Raw genomic sequence first — 20367 nt, 5'->3', positions numbered from 1 at the left:
ATCCCAATTTAGCACCTTAACCCGAGGACAGCACTCATCCTTTTCCATGAATATCTGAAAGCTTACGGAATTGTGGTCACTGTTCGCCACATGTTTTCCCACTACAACTTTGATGACATGGCCAGGCTCGATCCCTAGTACTAGGTCCAATACAGCCCCCTCTCCAGTCGGACTACCCACATATTGCTCCAAAAAACCATCTTGGACACACTTAACAAATTCCTCACCATCCAGACCCCTCGCCCTAATGGATCTCCACTCAATATCAGGAAAATTAAAGGCTCGTGGGAGGGAGGGAAGCAGCAGAGGCAGCTGACCGGATTTACTCAATCTCAGTTACAAAGAAGCTCCACAAGCTCCTCACACTTCTTGTTGGAGGTGAGGATGGAAGAGACGGGGGAGAGCGAGAGTACTTCAAAAGGAACTAACTTATATCGGAGATATTAAAAAGTTTCAGCACACTGCATATCTAACACAAGTTTAATTTATTTGACTGTTACACAGAATATTAGCCCCTGTAAATGGGCTGGAGTTTGTTATCAGCAGAAAGAGACCCAAATGAACATGGTTCAGTCCTGAATGTGAGGAGCAGCAAAATCCAATCACTATGGTTACTTGTGGCCTCGTTGGTGTCTCAGCAGGTGGGATGAAGTGGTGAATCCCTTCCCACACTTGGAGCAGGTGAATGGCCTCTCCCCAGTGTGAACTCGCTGATGTACAGTGAGCTGAGATGAATGTCTGAATCCAGTCCGCAGTGAGAGCACCTGAACGGTCTCTCATCAGTGTGAACACGTTGATGGACCATCAGTTCCCCAGAACCTTTATCGAACTTCCCGCAGTCTGTACATTGAAACGGTCTCTCATCAGTGTGAACTCGCTGGTGCTTCTGCAGGTTGGATGACAGAGTGAATCCCTTCCCACACTTGGCGCAGGTGAACGGCCTCTCCCCAGTGTGAATTCGCTGGTGACTCAGCAGGTGGGATGACTTAGTGAATCCCATCCCACACTTGGAGCAGGGGAATGTCTCTCCCCAGTGTGAACTCGCTGGTGTGCGGACAGGCCGGATGACTCAGTGAATCCCTTCCCACACTGTGAGCAGGTGAATGGTCTCTCCCCAGTGTGACTGCGTCGATGAGTTTCCAGCTGGGATGGGGCAGTGAATCCTTTCCCACAGTCCCCACATTTCCACGGTTTCTCCTCAGTGTGACTGCATTTGTGGCTTGTGAGACCTGATGATTGACTGTATCCTCGTCCACACACACACAACACGTGTACGGTTTCCCCGCACTGTGAACGATGCTTTTTCCTTCCATGTTCAAAGTACGATGATATTCAGGATATGATAAATTGAGGACTCTGTCAGATCCTGATGTGATGCTTGGTTTGAGTTTCCGGACTTTGAATCTTCCCCTTCGAACACCCTGTGAAACTGATTTAAAACAGAAAATAGGGAATGAGAGAGAACCCACAAAACACAAAGGCAGGTTGTGAAATTGAGCTGAATGAATCTGGTCATTTGTGGGGACGGCACTGGGAAAAAGTAACCATGAAAACTGCTGGATTGTCATAAAAACCCAACTGGCCTCTTTGGGAGGAGAGAGATAGATTGTGGTCTGAAGCTTTTTAAGTTACATCAATTCAAATGTCTGTTTAGCACAGGGCTAAATCGCTGGTTTTGAAAGCAGACTAAGGCAGGCCAGCAGCACGGTTCAATTCCCATACCAGCCTCCTCGAACAGGCGCTGGAATGTGGCGACTAGGGGCTTTTCACAGTAACTTCATTTGAAGCCTCCTTGTGACAATAAGCGATTTTCATTTTGTTTCATTCATTCATTCATTTCATCTTGAGTTTCATAAACAGTAACCAAAGAGAAAATGCTAGAAAAGCTCAGCAGGTCTGGCAGCATCTGTAGGGAGAGAAAAGAGCTAACGTTTCGAGTCCGCTGACCCTTTGTTAGCTCTTTTCTCTCCCAACAGATGCTGCCAGACCTGCTGAGGTTTTCCAGCATTTTCTCTTGGTTTCAGATTCCAGCATCTGCAGTAATTTGCTTTTATTCATAAACAGTAATCTTGATACCAAAACGTTGCTTCTGGTGGCACGGTGGTTAGCACTGCTGCCTCACAGCGCCAGGGACCCGGGTTCAATTCCGGCCTTGGTGACTGTCTGTGTGGAGTTTGCAATTTCTCCCCGTGTCTGCGTTGCTTTCCACCCAGTGCTCAGGATTTCTCCATCAGTCCAAAGAAGGGCAAGTTTGGTGGATTGGCCTTGATAAATTGCCCCTTAGTGTCCAGGGATGTGCAGGTTAGGTGGGGCTATGGGGTTACAGGGACAGGGGTGTGGGCCTAGGCAGGGTGCCCTTTCAGAGAATCAGTGCAGCCTCGATGGGCCAAATGGCCTTCTGCACTGTAGGAATTCTATGGTTCTAATTCTATGAATCTTTATAAAGCTCTGGTCACCACTCTTCAGGAAGAATGTGAAGGTTCTTGGAGAAGGTGCAGAGGAGATTTACCAGAATGGTTCCAGCAAAGGAGGTTGAGGGGAGATTTGATTCAGGGACACAAGATTATGCCAGATTTCCATCGGGTGGACAAAGAAACTCTGTTTCCATTCACTGATCATACACGCAGCCGGGACACAGATTTAAAGTTTTGGGTAAAACCTGGATTGAACGATATAAGATCCTGAGGGGTCTTGACAGGGTGGATGTGGAGAGGATGTTTCTCTTGTGGGAGAATCTAGAACGAGGGCATCCATTTCAGATGGAGATGAGGATTTTTTATTCTCTTGAGGGTTGTAAGACTTTGGAACTCACGTCCTTAAAAGACAGCGGAAGCAGAGACCTTGAATATTTTTAAGGCAGAGCTGGATAGATTCTTGATGAGCAAGGGGGTGAAAGGTTATCGGGGTTGTGGTAATACCAGATATTGCAGTACCTGAGAGAGGAATGACCATTGGCTAGACCGCGGGGTCTACCATTGGGCAATGTACATAGCCCCGCCCTGAGAGGCGGGGTATAAGAACAGATGCCGTCCCAGCAGCCTCCATTTCTGTAACATCGCTGCTGGGTACAGTTCTATCTGATTAAAGCTGAATCGATATGACTCCTCGTGGTCTCAAGTGTATTGATTGTGCATCAATTTAATCAGATAAGTACTTTTGAAGGATGGACCTCCGCATCAAGCCGGCGTGCCTTCAGCTCAGCCCGCACGCAGAAAACTCTGCCGCGATTTTTAAGCATTGGCTGGCATGCTTCCAGAGCTACCTCGATACGGCTGCCGACACCCCCACGGAAAGGCAAAAGATACACCTCCTACGCTCGCGGTTCAGCCCGGCGATCTACCCCCTGATCGAAGGGGCAGCGAACTATGATAAAGCCATGGAACTGCTGGAAGGACATTACATTCGTCCACTGAACCAGGTAGCGTGCATCAGGGGTAGACAGGTATGTGGAGTTAAAGTGAGAGTTTGGTGAGTGAGGGAGTTCGGTGAGGAGGGAGCAAGGTGCTCCTTTCATTTAATTTCCGACATTTCCTCAAAAAGTGTGAAGGGAGCTGGGAGTTTACAGAGAGAGCAGCTGCCTGGGAGCAGCGTCGGAGGGCAGAGTTCCAGTTGGTTCACAGGGCAGCGACATTCCAGAAGATAACAGTTGTTTGATTTTGGGTTTTTAATTTTTTTTAATTATTTTATTCGTGTTTGTTTTGTTTTTTGGGGGCAGCAAGCTATCTTTGTATCGTTTAGCAGAATCACCAATTTTAGAGGCTTCACTTGAGAGAGTAGCAGCAGTGTATATGTATTTTATTTTTAAGGGCCTAACGCATGTTTAATCTTTTTTTTCCCCTTTAAATCTCTTTGGGAATTCAGATCAGAGGGGATGGAAGCTAGGGCAGTTGTTTGCTCCTCCTGTAGGATGTGGGTGGTGAGGGACACCGGTACACCTGCGGTAAGTGCATCCAACTCCAGCTCCTCAGAGACTGCGTTAGGGAACTGGAGCTGGATGAACTTTGGATCGTCCGGGAGGCAGAGTGGGTGATAGAGAGGAGTTACAGGGAGGTAGCCACACCCAAGGTGCAGGACAAGAGTAGCTGGGTTACAGTCAGGGGAAGGAAAAGGAACGGGCAGACAATGCAGGGATCCCTCGTGCGTTCAAAACAAGTATAACGTTTTGGATGCTACCAGGGGAGGCCCTAGCAGCCAGGTCTCTGCCTCTGAGCCCGCCTCTGTGGCTCAGAAGGGAAGGGGGAGAATAGAAAAGCAATAGTGGTAGGAGACTCAATGGTTAGGGGAACTGATAGGAGGTTCTGTGGTCACGAACGAGACTCCCGGAAGGTATGTTGCCTCCCGGGTGCCAGGGCCAGGGATATCTTGGATCGAGTCTACAGGATTCTTAAGGGGGAGGGGGAGCAACCAGAAGTCGTGGTGCACATAGGCACCAATGACATAGCTGAGAAAAGGGATGAGGATTTAAAAAGTGATTTTAGGGAGTTAGGTTGACAGCTAAAGAGCAGGACAAGCAGAGTAGTGATCTCAGGATTGCTACTGGTGCCACGTGCAAGTGAGGCAAGGAACAGAGAGCGAGTGCAGCTGAACACGTGGCTACAAAGCTGGTGCAGGAGGGAAGGCTTCAGATATGTGGATCACTGGAATAGCTTCTGGGGAAGGTGGGACTTGTGCATGAAGGACGGATTGCACATAAACTGTCTTGGGTGGGTGGTTTTCTGGAGCTGTTCAGGAGGATTTAAACTAGTTTGGCAGGGGGATGGGAACCAGAGCTATGGATCAGAGGACAGGGTAGCTGTTGAACAGGCAGAAATCGTATGCAGCGAGTCGGTGAGGAAGGATAGACAGTTGATAGGGCAAAGTTGCACTCAGCGGAATGGGTCAAAGTGCGTCTGTTTCAATGTAAGGAGTGTCAGGAATAAGGGAGATGAACTTAGAGCATGGATCAGTATGTTGATCGGCGATGTTGTGGCCATTACGGAAACATTACTGCAGCAGATCTTGGAAAGGTGCAGAAGTAACAGAGTTGTTGTCATGGGTGACTTCAACTTCCCTAATATTGACTGGAACCTCCTTAGTGCAAATGGTTTGTATGGAGCAGATTTTGTCAGGTATGTACAGGAAGGATTCCTGACTCAATATGTAGATAGGCCGACTAGGGGGGGGGGGCCATATTGGACTTGGTGCTCGGCAACGAACCAGGCCAGGTGTCAGATGTCTCGGTGGGACAGCATTTTGGTGACAGTGACCACAACTCCTTGACCTTTACCATAGTCATAGAGAGGGATAGGAACAGACAATATGGGAAGGTGTTTAATTGGGGGAGGGGAAATTATACTGCTATTAGACAGGAGCTGAGGAGCATAAAGTGGGAACAATTGTCCTTGGGGAAATGCACAACAGTAATGTGGGGGATGTTTAAGGAGCACTTGCTGCGAGTGCTGAATAGTTTTGTCCCAGTGAGACGAGGAAGGAATGGTAAGATGAAGGAGCCTTGGATGACAAGAGAAGTTTGCACTGAGTGCTGAATTTGGTGCATTTGAGTGCTATAGTGAGCGTTTGGTGACTGAGGGAGTATAAGGCTTCATTTTTATCTAAAGTCTAGACTTTCTTTTCTTTAGTTAATTAACTTAAAAGTTGCTGTTTGGTTTAGAAGAAGGTGAATTTTCAATCAGCTTTAAACAAAGCTTCTACTTGTAGGCACTTGCAGCTGGAGCTTGTTAATTAGTTAATTGGATTAGGCCAGTTTTCAGAGGCTAGATTCACAGTATAAAAGTGATCCCCTACAGTGCAGACTTTGTTTGCACTGAGTGCTGAATTTGGTGCATTTGAGTGCTATAGTGAGAGTTTGGTGACTGAGGGAGTGCTGAATTTGGTGCATTTGAGTGCTATAGTGAGAGTTTGGTGACAGAGAGTTAGGTGAGGAGGAAGTAAGGTGCTCCTTTCATTTTGTTTCCTACATTTCCGTAAAGAGTGAGAAGAGAGCCAGCAGTTTACAGAGAGTGGAGCTGACTGGGAGCAGAGTCGGAGGGCGGAGATCCAATTGGTCCACAGGGCAGCTATATTCTGTAAGGTAAGAGGGGATGGAGGCTAGGCCAGTTGCATGCTCCTCCTGTAGGATGTGGGTGGTGAGGGATACCACCGGTGTCCCCGCTGACTATACCTGCGGGAAGTGCACCCAACTCCAGCTCCTCAAAGACCAAGTTAGGGAACTGGAGCTGAAGCTGGATGAACTTTGGATCATCCGGGAGGCAGAGGGGGTGATAGAGAAGAGCTACAGGTAGGTAACCACACCCAAGGTACAGGACATCAATAGCTGGGTTACAGTCAGGGGAAAAAAACAAACAGGCAGACAGAGCAGGGATCCCTCATGGCCGTTCCCCTTCAAAACAAGTATACCGTTTTGGATGCTGTTGGGGGGGATGACCTACCAGGGGAAGGCCCTAGCGCCAGGTCTCTGGCACTGAGTCTGGCTCTGGGGCTCAGAAGGGAAGGGGGGAGAATAGAACAGCAATAGTTGTAGGAGATTCAATGGTTAGGGGAATAGATAGGAGATTCTGTGGTCGCGAGCGAGACTCCCGGAAGGTATGTTGCCTCCCGGGGGCCAGGGATGTCTCGGATCGTGTCTTCAGGATCCTTAAGGGGGAGCGGGAGCAGCCAGAAGTCGTGGTGCACATTGGTACCAACGACATAGGTAGGAAAAGGGGTGTGGAGGTAATAAATGAGTTTAGGGAGTTAGGCTGGAAGTTAAAAGCCAGGACAGACAGAGTTGTCATCTCTGGTTTGTTGCCGGTGCCACGTGATAGCGAGGCTAGGAATAGGGAGAGAGTGCAACTGAACACGTGGCTGCAGGAATGGTGTAGGAGGGAGGGCTTCAGGTATTTGGATAATTGGAGTGCATTCTGGGGAAGGTGGGACCTGTACAAGCAGGACGGGTTGCATCTGAACCAGAGGGGCATCAATATCCTGGGAGGGAGATTTTCTAGTAGTCTTCGGGAGGGTTTAAACTAATTTGGCAGGGGAATGGGAACTAGAGTAGGGCCAATCAGGGATAGTGGAGGGAACTTGTGCCTAGAATCTGAGGAGATGGGGGAGGCACTAAATGAATACTTTGCTTCAATATTCACAAGAGGGACCTTGTTGCTCATGAGAACAATGTGAACCAGGTTAATAGACTCAAAGAGGTTGATATTAAAAAGGAGGATGTGCTGGAAATTTTGAAAAGCATCAGGATAGATATATCTGGGCCTGACGGGATTTACCCAAGGTTACTACGGGAAGCGAGGGAGGAGATTGCTGAGCCATTAGCGATGATCTTTGTGTCCTCACTCTCCACTGGAGTAGTACCGGATGATTGTAGGGAGGCGAATGTTGTTCCCTTGTTCAAGAAAGGGAATAGGGTAATCCCTGGGAATTACAGACCCATCAGTCTTACGTCTGTGGTGAGCAAAATGTTGGAAAGGATTCTGAGAAATAGAATTTGATGATTATTTAGGAAAACATAGTTTGACTAAAGATAGTCAGCATGGCTTTTGAGGGGTAGGTTATGCCTCACAAGCCTCATTGAATTGTTTGAGGATGTGACGAGACACATTGATGAAGGTCGGGCAGTGGATGTGGTGTATATGGATTTCAGTTCGACATTTGATAAGGTTCCCCATGGTAGGCTCATTCAGAAAGTTAGGCGACATGGGATACAGGGAAATTTGGCTGTCTGGATACAGAATTGGCTGGCCGAAAGAAGACAGCGAGTGGTAGTGGATGGAAAGTATTTCGCCTGGAGGTCGGTGACCAGTGGTGTTACGCAGGGATCCGTGCTGGGACCTCTGCTCTTTGTGGTTTTTCAATGACTTGGATGAGGAAGTGGAAGGGTGGGTTAATAAGTTTGCCGAAGACACTAAGGTTGGTGGCGTTTTAGCTAGTGTTGAGGGCTATTGCAGGTTACAACAGGACATTGACAGGACGCAGAGCTGGGCTGAGAAGTGGCAGATGGCGTTCAACCTCAATAAATGTGAAGTGATTCATTTTGGAAGGTCGAATTTGAATGCTGAATACAGGGTTAAAGGCAGGATTCTTGGAAGTGTGGAGGAACAGAGCGATCTTGTTGTCTACGTACATAGATCCTGCAAAGTTGCCACCCAGGTTGATAGGGTTGTTAAGAAGGCGTATGGTGTGTTGGCTTTCATTTACAGGGGGATTGGGTTTCAGAGCCGTGAGGCTTTGCTGCAGCTTTATAAAACCCTAGTTGGACCAAACTTGGAATATTGTGTCCAGTTCTGGTCGCCTCATTATAGGAAGGATGTGGATGCTTTGGAGAGGGTACAGAGAAGACTTACAAAGATGCTGCCTGGACTGGAGGGGCATGTCTTATGAAGAAAGGTTAAGGGAGCTAGGGCTTTTCTCACTGAAGCGAAGAAGGAAGAGAGGTGACTTGATAGAGGTGTACAAGGTGATGAGAGGCATGGATAGAGTGGAGAGCCAGAGACTTTCCCCAGGGCGGAAATGGCTGTCACGAGGGGACATAATTTTAAGGTGATTGGAGGAAGGTACGGGGAGATGTCAGAGGTAGGTTCTTTACACAGAGTGGTGGTTGCGTGGAATACACTGCCAGCAGAGGTGGTGGAGTTGAGTCATTAGGGACACTTAAGCGACTCTTGGACAGGCACATGGACTGCAGTAAATTGAAGGGGTGTAGGTTTGGTTGATCTTAGATTAGGATAAATAGTCGGCACAACATCGTGGGCCGAAGGGCCTGTACTGTGCTGTACTGTTCTATGTTCGATATGTTTTTACACAGCGAGCGGCAATGACCTGAAACTTGCTGCCTATGAGGGAGAAGGTAAAATTTGAATTCATTTAAAGTTGACCAAAGACCCTGAAACCATTGTCGATTGTTGGTTCACTCATGTCCTTCAGTGAAGGAAATCTATCCTTCCCTTGTCTGGCCTACATGTGACTCCAGATCCACAGTCAGCTGGTTGACCCTTAAAATGCTCTCTGAGTACACTTCCTGGACCAGCTGGAGTTCTCGAGGGTTGAGGAGCAGGAGGTGGCAGGTTTGGGAGCGCAGATCGAGGTGGAGGAGGTGATTAAAGGAATTGGGAACATGCAGGCAGGAAAGGCCCCGGGACCAGATGGGTTCCCGGTGGAATTTTACAGGAAATATGTGGACCTACTGGCCCCACTCCTGACGAGAACCTTCAATGAGGCTAAGGAAAGGGGGACACTACCCCCGACAATGTTGGAGGCGACGATATCGTTGATCCTGAAACGAGACAAAGACCCGCTGCAGTGCGGGTCATACAGGCCCATCTCCCTCCTAAATGTAGATGCCAAGTTACTGGCCAAAGTGATGGCGACAAGGATAGAGGACTGTGTCCCAGGGGTGGTACATGACGACCAGACAGGGTTTGTTAAAGGGAGGCAATTGAATGCCAATATACGAAGGTTGCTGGGGTTGATGATGATGTCCCCACCGGAGGGGGAGGCGGAGATAGTGGTGGCGATGGATGCAGAGAAGGCATTTGATAGAGTGGAGGGGGACTACCTGTGGGAGGTACTGAAGAGATTTGGATTTGGAGAGGGGTTCATCAGATGGGTTCAGCTCCTGTACGGGGCCCCGGTGGCAAGCGTGGTTACAAATAGGCAACGATCCGACTATTTCCGATTACATAGGGGCACAAGACACGGGTGCCCCCTGTCCCCGTTACTGTTCGCGTTGGCAATCGAGCCATTGGCCATAGCACTGAGGGGCTCTAAGAAGTGGAGGGGGGTGCTCAGAGGAGGAAAGGAACATCGGGTGTCATTATATGCGGATGATTTGCAGCTATATGTGGCGGACCCAGTGGAGGGGATGCCAGAGATAATGCTGACACTCAGGGAGTTTGGAGAGTTCTCGGGATATAAATTGAATATGGGAAAGAGGGAACTTTTTGTGATGCACCTCGGGGAACAGGGCAGGGGGATAGACGATCTGCCGCTGAGGACAGTAGCAAGGGATTTTCGATATCTAGGGATCCAGGTGGCCAGGAACTGGGGAACCTTGCATAATCTTAACTTGACACGACTGGTAGAGCAGATGGAGGAGGACTTTAAGTGGTGGGACATGGTGCCCCTGTCATTGGCGGGCAGAGTACAGGCGGTTAAAATGGTGGTCCTCCCGAGGTTTCTTTTCGTGTTTCAGTGCCTCCCCATACTGATTACAAAGGCCTTTTTCAAGAAAGTGGACAGGGGTATTATGAGCTTTGTGGGGGCTGGAAAGACCCCGAGGATAAATAGGGGGTTCCTGCAGCGCAGTAGGGACAGAGGGGGACTGGCACTGCCGAGTCGGAGTGACTATTATTGGGCCGCCAACGTGTCTATGATATGTAAGTGGATGAGGGAAGAAGAAGGGGCGGCGTGGAAAAGGCTGGAGATGGCGTCCTGTAAGGGAACAAGTTTAAAAGCACTGGCGACGGCGCCGTTACCGTTCCCCCCCGAAAAAATACACCACAAACCCAGTAGTGGTGGCGACTTTGAAGATTTGGGGGCAGTGGAGACGACATAGGGGAGTGACGGGTGCCTCGGTGTGGTCCCCGATAAGGAACAATCACAGGTTGTCCCGGGGAGGATAGATGGGGGATTCCAATCTTGGCAGCGAGCAGGAGTTGGGAAGTTGAAGGACTTGTTCTTGGACGGGTCGTTCGCGAGTTTGGGAGCATTGGTAGAAAAATACGGGTTGCCACCTGGGAATGCCTTCCGATATATGCAAGTGAGGGCATTTGTGAGGCAGCAGGTGAGGGAATTTCTGCAGCACCCAGCGCAAGGGAACCAGGACAGAGTGATTTCGGGGGCATGGGTCGGTGAAGATAAAGTGTCCGATATATACAGGGAAATGAGAGACGAGGGGGAGACGATGGTAGAGGAGCTGAAGGGTAAATGGGAGGAGGAGCTGGGGGAAGAGATTGAGGAGGGGCTGTGGGCAGATGCCCTAAGTAGGGTAAATTCCTCGTCCTCGTGTACCAGGCTTAGCCTGATCCAATTCAAGGTTCTACACAGGGCACATATGACGGGAGCAAGGCTGAGTAGATTTTTTGGAGTGGAGGATAGGTGCGGGAGGTGCACGGGAAGCCCGGCGAACCACACCCACATGTTTTGGTCATGTCCGGTATTGCATGGGTTCTGGGTGGGTGTGGCAAGAGTGATCTCAAAGGTGGTGGGGGTCCGAGTCGAACCGAGCTGGGGGTTAGCTATATTTGGGGTTGCAGAAGAGCCGGGAGTGCAGGAGGCGAGAGAGGCCGATGTTTTGGCCTTTGCGTCCCTAGTAGCCCGGCGAAGGATTCTACTTATGTGGAAAGAAGCCAAACCCCCGGGCGTGGAGGCCTGGATAAACGACATGGCAGGGTTTATAAAATTGGAGCGAATAAAATACGCACTGAGAGGTTCGGCTCAAGGGTTCACCAGGCGGTGGCAACTGTTCCTTGACTATCTCGCAGAGCGATAAGGGAAAACAGGAAAGACAGCAGCAGCAAGCCGGGGGGCGGGGGGGGTGGGGGTGTATTCGGTGTTTGGGTTTCATGTTCTTTTCTTTCTTTCCATGCTAGTTGTTGTTTATATTTATTTTTTCAGTATTATTATTTCTCTTTTCTTGTTCTTTTTCTGCACTTGTTGTTAGTTTAATATATTGTTTAAATAACGGTCAATGTACATTTTGTTACAAAGTTGTAAAAATGGAAAATTCTTTTTGATCGAGAAACTTTAAATATATATATATATTTTTTAAATGATTGTAGCGCACAATGACTTACGAGAGACGAGAAGTGATGAAGTCGATCCAGGCTTTATTAAGCGATGCTTGTCCCCAGCAGCTCAGCAACAGAATGAAGCTGCAGGGAGAAGCTCGGGTTCTTATACTCCGCCTTCAGGGCGGAGTCAGAAGTCGGCAGATCCAACCAGGACCCGGGATCTGTCAGCCAATAGCATCTCGGCTTCACAGGTCCCACATGACCCCTAATACATACCACCACATTCACCCCTTGTTAAAAAGGAACCCGGCGGGGTGGTGGTTCGCATGGTGGTAGGGGTTTACAAAGCTGGCCCTGGAACAAATTTCGGACAGTGTTACTACAGCTTTAGCCCTACACTGGGCTATGTACAAGTTTGTGAGAACTATTTACAATATGAGCAAAAACAATTTTTTTTTTTGTTACAACAACATTCTTGGTGTCACGCGGATTCCCCGAGTCAAGCGGGCGGTCTGGTCTTCCTCGTCGATCGCCTCAGCCCCGGTGGTGGTGCAGGTGCTTGCTCGGGCGTTGTCGTCTCAGGGAGCGTTTCGCTGTTTATTCCTGTTTTACTCCTGGGCGGGCACGGGAGGAGGACCGATCCCCCCGGGAAGGGGGTGGTCACGGAGTGCGCCGGTGACAGGGAGGGGGATGATAGGTGTCGGGGATGTGTGTGTGTTTCCGGCGGGTGCCAGATCCCGCAGGGAGACTGTGTCCTGTCGGCCGTCGGGGTACGCCACATAGGCGTACTGCGGGTTTGCGTGGAGAAGGTGAACCCTCTCGACCAACGGGTCCGATTTGTGCGCCCGCACATGTTTCCAGAGCAAGATGGGTCCTGGGGCCGCCAGCCAGGTCGGCAGCGACGTTCCGGAGGAGGACTTCCTGGGGAAGACAAGGAGGCGCTCATGAGGCGTTTGGTTAGTGGTGGTACACAGCAGCGACCGGATGGAGTGGAGAGCGTCCGGGAGGACCTCCGGCCACCGGGAAACTGGGAGATCCCTGGACCGTAGGGCCAGTAGGACGGTTTTCCAGACCGTGCCGTTCTCCCTCTCTACTTGCCCGTTCCCCCGGGGGTTGTAGCTGGTTGTCCTGCTCGAGGCTATGCCCTTGCTGAGCAGGAACTGGTGCAGCTCGTCACTCATGAAGGAGGACCCCCTGTCGCTATGGATATATGCGGGGCAACCGAACAGTGTGAATATGGTGCCAAGGGCTTTAATGACTGTGGCCGCTGTCATGTTGGGGCAGGGGATGGCGAAGGGGAAACGAGAGTACTCGTCCCCCACATTCAGGAAGTATGCGTTGCGGTCGGTGGAGGGGAGGGGCCCTTTGAAATCCAAACTGAGGCGTTCAAAGGGGCGGAAGCCTTGATCAGGTGCGCTCTATCCGGCCTGAAAAAGTGCGGTTTGCACTCTGCGCAGATGTGGCAGTTCCTGGTGACTGTACGGACCTCCTCCACAGAGTAGGGGAGGTCGCGGGACTTTACGAAATGGTAGAATCGAGTGACCCCCGGGTGGCAGAGGTCCTCGTGGAGGGCTTGGAGGCGGTCTATCTGTGCATTGGCATATGTGCCGCAGGATAGGGCATCGGACGGCGCGTTCAGCTTTCCGGGACGATACAAGAACTCATAGTTAAAGGTGGAGAGCTCGATCCTCCACCTTAGGATCTTGTCATTCTTAATTTTGCCCTGCTGTGCATTATCGAACATGAAGGCTACCGACCGTTGGTCGGTGAGGAGAGTGAATCTCCTGCCGGCCAGGTAATGCCTCCAATGTCGCACAGCTTCCACTATGGCTTGGGCTTCCTTTTCCACTGAGGAGTGGCGGATTTCTGAGGCGTGGAGGGTCCGGGAGAAAAAGGCCACGGGTCTGCCCGCTTGGTTAAGGGTGGCCGCCAGAGCTACGTCGGATGCGTCGCTCTCGACCTGGAAGGGGAGGGACTCGTCGATGGCGCGCATCGTGGCCTTTGCGATATCCGCTTTGATGCGGCTGAAGGCCTGGCGAGCCTGTCGACAGGGGGAAGGTAGTGGACTGTATTAGCGGGCGGGCCTTGTCTGCGTACTGGGGGACCCACTGGGCGTAATATGAAAAGAAACCCAGGCAACGTTTCAGGGCTTTGTAGCAGTGGGGGAGGGGGAATTCCATAAGGAGGCGCATGCGTTCGGGGTCGGGGCCTATTACTCCATTGCGCACTACGTATCCCAGGATGGCCAACCGGTTTGTGCTAAAAACGTATTTTTCCTCGTTATATGTGAGGTTCAGGGCATTAGCGGTCTGGAGGAACTTTTGGAGGTTGGCGTCATGGTCCTGCTGATCATGGCCGCAGATGGTTACATTGTCGAGATACGGGAACGTGGCCTGCAACCCGTGCTGGTCAACCATTCGGTCCATCTCCCGTTGGAAGACCGAAACCCCGTTCGTGACGCCAAATGGGACCCTTAGGAAGTGGTATAGACGCCCATCTGCCTCGAAGGCGGTGTACTTGCAGTCACCTGGGCGGATGGGGAGCTGGTGGTAGGCGGACTTGAGGTCCACGGTGGAAAAGACCTTATACTGGGCAATCCGATTGACCATGTCGGATATGCGGGGGAGAGGGTACGCATCTAGCTGAGTGTATCTGTTGATGGTCTGACTATAGTCTACGACCATCCTTTGCTTCTCCCCGGTCTTTACTACTACTACCTGGGCTCTCCAGGGACTATTGCTGGCCTGGATTATGCCTTCCTTCAGCAACCGCTGGACTTCAGACCGAATAAATATCCGGTCCTGGGCGCTGTACCGTCTGCTCCTAGTGGCGACGGGTTTGCAATCCGGGGTAAGGTTTGCAAACAAGGACGGCGGTTCAACCTTGAGAGTTGCGAGGCCGCAGGTAGTGAGTGGGGGTATTGGGCCGCCGAATTGGAATGTTAGGCCCTGCAGGTTACACTGGAAATCTAATCCCAGTAATGTGGGCGCGCAGAGTTGGGGAAGGACGTAGAGCCTATAGTTCTTAAACTCCCTCCCTTGCACCGTTAGGTTTGCGATGCAGAACCCTTTGATCTCTACGGAATGGGATCCTGCAGCTCGGGAAATCTTTTGCGTGCTTGGATGGATGGTCAGAAAACAGCGTCTTACCGTGTCTGGGTGAAGAAAACTTTCAGTGCTCCCGGAGTCGATCAGGCATGGCGTCTCGTATCCGTTGACCAGCACCGTTGTTGTCGTCGTCTGGAGCGTCCGGGGCCGCGATTGATCCAGTGTCACCTAAGCCAGTCGTGGTAGTAGTGTCGCGGCGTCTTCTTCGGACCCCGTGGAGCCGTTGATGCTGGGGTCCTTTGATGTCAACCAAGATGGTGGTGTCCATGAATCGCATGCGGCCGGGGCTGGACAAAATGGTCGCCCCCATGAATCGCACGTGGCTGGGGGTCACAAGATGGCGGCACCCATCCTCCCCTCGTGGTGCCCGGGACCCAAAATGGCAGCGCCCGCGGGTCGCACATGGGGCGCTGGGGGGGTTGGGGGGTGTTTGGGATGTGCTGGGCTCGTTGTTCTCCGGGGATTGCGGCGACCCCCCGGGACCGGCACACTGCCACATAATGGCCCTTTTTGCCGCAGCTTTTACAAATAGCTGCACGGGCCGGGCAGCGCTGCCGGGGGTGTTTTGCTTGTCCGCAGAAATAGCAGCAGGCCCCCCCGGGATGGTCTGGCGCTTTAACCGCGCAAGCTTGCGAGGGGGGGGTTTGTCGCGACGGGGGTCCACGGAGCCCATGGGGCTGCCGCCGCGCAGTCGGGGCCGTAGGCGCGGGCGTTTTGCGAGGCCACATCAAGGGAGGCTGCAAGGGCCCGTGCTTCTGAGAGTACTAGCGACTCTCTTTCCAAAAGTCTTTGGCGGATTTGGGGAGAGTTCATACCTGCCACAAATGCATCACGAATTAGCAGGTCCGTGTGTTAGATCGCGTTCACCGGCGGGCAGCTGCAGCCTCGTCCCAAAATTAGCAGCGCGGCGTAGAATTCCTCTAGCGATTCTCCGGGACTTTGCCGTCTCGTCGCGAGTTGGTGGCGCGCGTAGACCTGGTTAACGGGCCGAAAGTAGATGCCCTTCAACAATGCGAGCGCCGTCGGGAAATCCTCTGCGTCTTCTATGAGAGGGTAAATTTCCGGGCTTACCCTCGAATGCAGGACCTGCATTTTCTGGTCTTCTGTGATACGGCCGGGGGCCGTTCGGAGGTAGCCTTCAAAGCATGCTTGCCAGTGTTTGAATACTACTGCCGAGTTCGCTGCGTGGGGGCTGATCCGCAGGCATTCTGGGGCGATCCGGAGCTCCATAGTTTTTTAAGCTCGCTTAATAAATTGTAGCGCACAATGACTTACGAGAGACGAGAAGTGATGAAGTCGATCCAGGCTTTATTAAGCGATGCTTGTCCCCAGCAGCTCAGCAACAGAATGAAGCTGCGGGGAGAAGCTCGGCTTCTTATACTCCGCCTTCAGGGCGGAGCCAGAAGTCGGCAGATCCAACCAGGACCCGGGATCTGTCAGCCAATAGCATCTCGGCTTCACAGGTCCCACATGACCCCTAATACATACCACCACAATGATCTGTTGAGTTGCTTGCAGAAAAATACTTTTCACTGTACCTCGGTACACGTGACAATAAACAAATCCAATCCAATCCCAAAACACAACACCCAACAATAACAGGTGAGCAGCAGCTGAGGAATGTTAGTTAGTTTTTTTAACTTGCAGCTATACTGTAAATCAATTTCACAAATCAATTTATGGCGCTTTCACTCACGTTTTGCCGTTTTGTGATCTTGTCATGTCTTTCGAAAGCAATATGAAATCCTTTCTCCATTTACACTCTCAGTTTCTAGGTCTCTCAGACCACAGCCGACACATGGTGTCTATTTGGCTAGAGTATTTTGCTGGTAACAAGCCGGGAGCTCAGAATTACCCCAATGTTTATTTACCTTCTGGTTGAATGTTTTCTGACACAATTCACAGCCCAATTCTTCCCCCTGACAATAACCAGATGACCGGGGCCATTCCTACCCCGTGCCTAACAATGAAACCTGTATTCTTATCAGGATACTGACGAGATCTCTGTTCGGGTTGTTTAGATTCACTGACAGCCAGTTCCCCAGGTTCAGATGCTAAAGCATCATTGGGCTGCGGTGGAAGTGGTTAGCTCTGCAAAAAGCTGCTGAGACGGACCTTTTTGTAACACTGTCGCTGGAAAACGTCCCTCAGTCGCCCGAAGTGAAATCTGATTCTGATCTCCGTTTATTAACAAGGGTTCTTTTTCTACTTAAGTCTACATTAGACACCGTGTTCTCTCCGCGGCCGTTTCTGATAATGGTAAGTCTATGTTCAAAGGGACATTGTCTATTCCATGTGTTAGAATCCATCCCAGACTTTGACACAGCCTGTGTTCTGTTGCCGCAACAAGTAATAGACTCACTACTCCTGGATCGCCTCTGTTGGAACATCAATATTCAAGGTAAGCTCCGAAATAATTACCGAGGTGATATAACTCGGATCATGGAGATAATTCTCAGCGTGTTCTATACCGGCTTTCTGTTCATGTGGCCAAGGATAAAGACAGAATTCAAATGTGTCTTATATAAACCTGTTAGTTTTGTTCACTGAGAACACGGTAACGAACTCATTTCGCAGTTAGAGGCATCAAAAACACTCAGCCGAGAAAAAAATAGTCGCGGAGGTTGTTGTACGAGTTTGTCTTTTATCTGACACTGTGCCTCCCTGTATAGTAATAAACCTCTCCGCTCTCCACATTCAGGGCGCTTATATTCAGGTAACCAGACTTTGTCGACTCATCATCAGTCGCCAGATATCGTCCTAAGATTTCATCTTTCTTCAGTTCTGCTACTTTGTAAATTATGCAAATTGGAGGCTGTGCCTGTTTCTGCCGATACCATTGCATAGTGCTTATAACCTGATCTGTATACTCGCAAATTAACTGCGCTGAACGTCCTTCTAATACAGTTAATGTCACTGGAGACTGATTCGCTGCACATAATCCGCCTGTGAAAGTAGATGAACAAAAGAGCACAAGATTAAAGAGAATAAAGCGAAACATGTGACTCTCGAGACCTGAGTGTGTAAATTTTGCCAAGCTGCACATAATATGTATATATCTTATCGTTAACGATACTAAAGTTTAGTGCAAACACTTTGCAATCAATATGCTAAACTGTCATGATGAACCTAATCGTATACTTACTGTCCCACAGCGTCGCCAGTATTAACAGAGACATGTCTGACTGAATCTCTGAGTGAATGTGAATGGAATGAGGCAGAGATCGAGAGGAGAGGGGGAACCCGGGCTCTGTTCCGCTCATTGTTCCACCCACACACTGCAGGGGCCAGGCCCATTGTGACATCACTCAGGATACCATCCCTATTGGCTTTGGCATTGATCTCACGTGACTTTCTAATTAGCAAACTGCTGCTTGCTGCCCCCTGCTGACGGATTCTGTTCACTCCAATTTAGAACTACTGAGTGGGTTTATTGAAATACACATCGAAACACCAATGTTAAATATTCTCTTCCAGAAACCTAAATTGAAGGTGACAAACGCAATCTTGTTTTTTCTTGATATTTATCCTGGAAAACGATGTTAATACGTCAGCGGTTATACATCAGGAAAACAATAATTGATTGATTTGATTTCTTGTCACATGTTCTGAAGTACAGTGAAAAGTATTTTTCTGCGGCCGAGGGAACGTACACAGTCCGTACATAGTAGACAAAGTGAATAATCGACAGAGAACATTGACAAATGGTATATTGACAAACAGTGATTGGTTACAGTGTGGAACATGGGGCCAAACAAAGCAAATACATGAGCAAGAGCAGCACAGGACGTCGTGAATAGTGTTCTTACAGGGAACGGATCAGTCCGAGAGGGAGTCGTCGAGGAGTCTAGTAGCTGTGGGGAAGAAGCTGTTCATATGTCTGGATGTTCGGGTCTTCAGACTTCTGTACCTTCTGCCTGATGGAAGGATCTGGAAGAAGGCACTGCCTGGGTGGGAGGAGTCTCTGATAATGCTGTCTGCCTCCCTGAGGCAGCGGGAGTTGTATACAAAATCAATATGCATGTGGCAAGCTTGTGTAATGCGTTGAGCTGAGTTCATCACACTTTGCACTTTCTTGCGATCTTGGGCCGAGCAGTTGGCAAAGCAAGCTGAAAAAGTAAATGTCAAGTCCTGGATAAAGGTATGGATGGGGTACACCAGAATCACACCTGGAATGAGACTTCCCAAAAGAGAACCAGTATGCTCTTGACTATCTTCTGGCCCGTGAGGGTGGGGTATGCGCCATAAGTGCAGGGCAAGTGTATCATGGGAGTTCAAGACCTAACCGCTAACATCACTAAGTTTATGGATCGCATACGGGATCGCCTGGACGGAATGCAGGACCCTGGCTCTTGGGGTAACTGGGGATTCGGAGGTTGGAAGGACTGGTTGATAAATATGGCCATGTATTTAGCAGTGGCACTCGGCTGCATCTTTGTGGGCCTGGCCATCCTTAAATGCGTGATGGGTAAAATGCAGGGTGCACTGGAACGGACAAACATCCCTAGAGTCTTGGCTGTTAGGATCCACGAGGGTGCAGCGGATGACGGAGTGCTGCAACAGGAATTGGAAATGCAGCGATGAATCTTTTTAGATGAGGGGCCATAGCAACGGGTTGGACAGATAGGTCATCATGAAATGATAAAAGGAGGAATTGAGGAATTGAACAAACGAATGTGATATAAAATAGATAGTTCAAATATTAGTTACCGTAATGTGGATGTGATCAGTCTAATAGTACTGAGTTCACAGACAAAGGATTTCAGAAAGCATGGCAAGGAAGGAGGGAGGGGTGTCTGGTGGAGGATGGGAAAAGGATGCTGGGTAACAAGAGGCCCAGGGTTAAGGAATGAGAAGTGAGCCAATCAGGATATATGGCCAGGTCAGGAGGTGTATAGGATGGCCTATAGGAATCTTGTATGTGAAACTTGATGCCATTTGAATATATTTGTAGAGATTCCTTTGTCTCCGATAGCACTCGGCTCCTAGGGTTTCAGAAGAAACCTTGTGTGTTCTGAGGCTCATTATGAAGCGAGTCAGACTTGCAAGTTGGTTAAAAATAAATAATACTATGCCTACAAATCCATCTCGAGTTTTATTGAGGCCAGACTGACGGGTAAAGAATTCAATATTGTCACAGCCAGATCCATCTTTTCCACTCTTGCCACTAAGCAGGATCCAAGATAGGGTCATGTCTAGTGGGGGAGGGAAGTGTCTCGGAAAATTTACAAGGAGCTCATGGGAGCAGAGGAGACGCAGTCCGAGGAGCTGAGGCATAAATGGGACGAGGAGTTGGGAGGGAAGATTGAGGAAGGCCTGTGGTGGACGCGCTGAGCAGGGTTAATGGGACTGCAACATGTGCCAGGCTTGGCCTGATTCAATTTCAGGTTGTCCACCGGGCCCACATGACAGTGTCCCGGATGAGCAGATTCTTCGGCGTGGAGGACAGGTGTGTAAAGTGTCTGAGAGGACCGGCAGACCATGTCCACATGCTTTGGGCGTGTCCAAAACTTAGGAGATAATATCAGGGGTTCGAGGAC

General features: G+C 49.9%; 1 long non-coding RNA gene and 1 gene segment (V, D, J or C); one reads left to right on the top strand and one right to left on the bottom strand.

Annotated features, from left to right (window-relative positions):
- Positions 1-17609, top strand: part of LOC140421546 (uncharacterized) — a 28455-nt gene extending 10846 nt beyond the window's left edge. Inside the window, exons 2-3 of the long non-coding RNA XR_011946899.1 lie at positions 3147-3442; positions 17529-17609. This is a non-coding gene — a long non-coding RNA (uncharacterized lncRNA). The remainder of the gene's footprint in view (positions 1-3146; positions 3443-17528) is intronic.
- LOC140421527 (T cell receptor alpha variable 10-like) lies at positions 1222-18107 on the bottom strand. The segment is given in 3 exon segments: positions 1222-1429; positions 16524-17773; positions 17973-18107. Coding segments are annotated over 2 exon segments (420 nt in total).
- Positions 18108-20367: the final 2260 nt, after the last annotated feature.

The sequence above is a fragment of the Scyliorhinus torazame genome, chromosome 5, assembly GCF_047496885.1.
Source record: "Scyliorhinus torazame isolate Kashiwa2021f chromosome 5, sScyTor2.1, whole genome shotgun sequence".
Taxonomy (NCBI): domain Eukaryota; kingdom Metazoa; phylum Chordata; class Chondrichthyes; order Carcharhiniformes; family Scyliorhinidae; genus Scyliorhinus; species Scyliorhinus torazame.
Note: the sequence above shows the minus strand (reverse complement) of the source record. Positions and strands in the feature narration are given on the sequence as shown.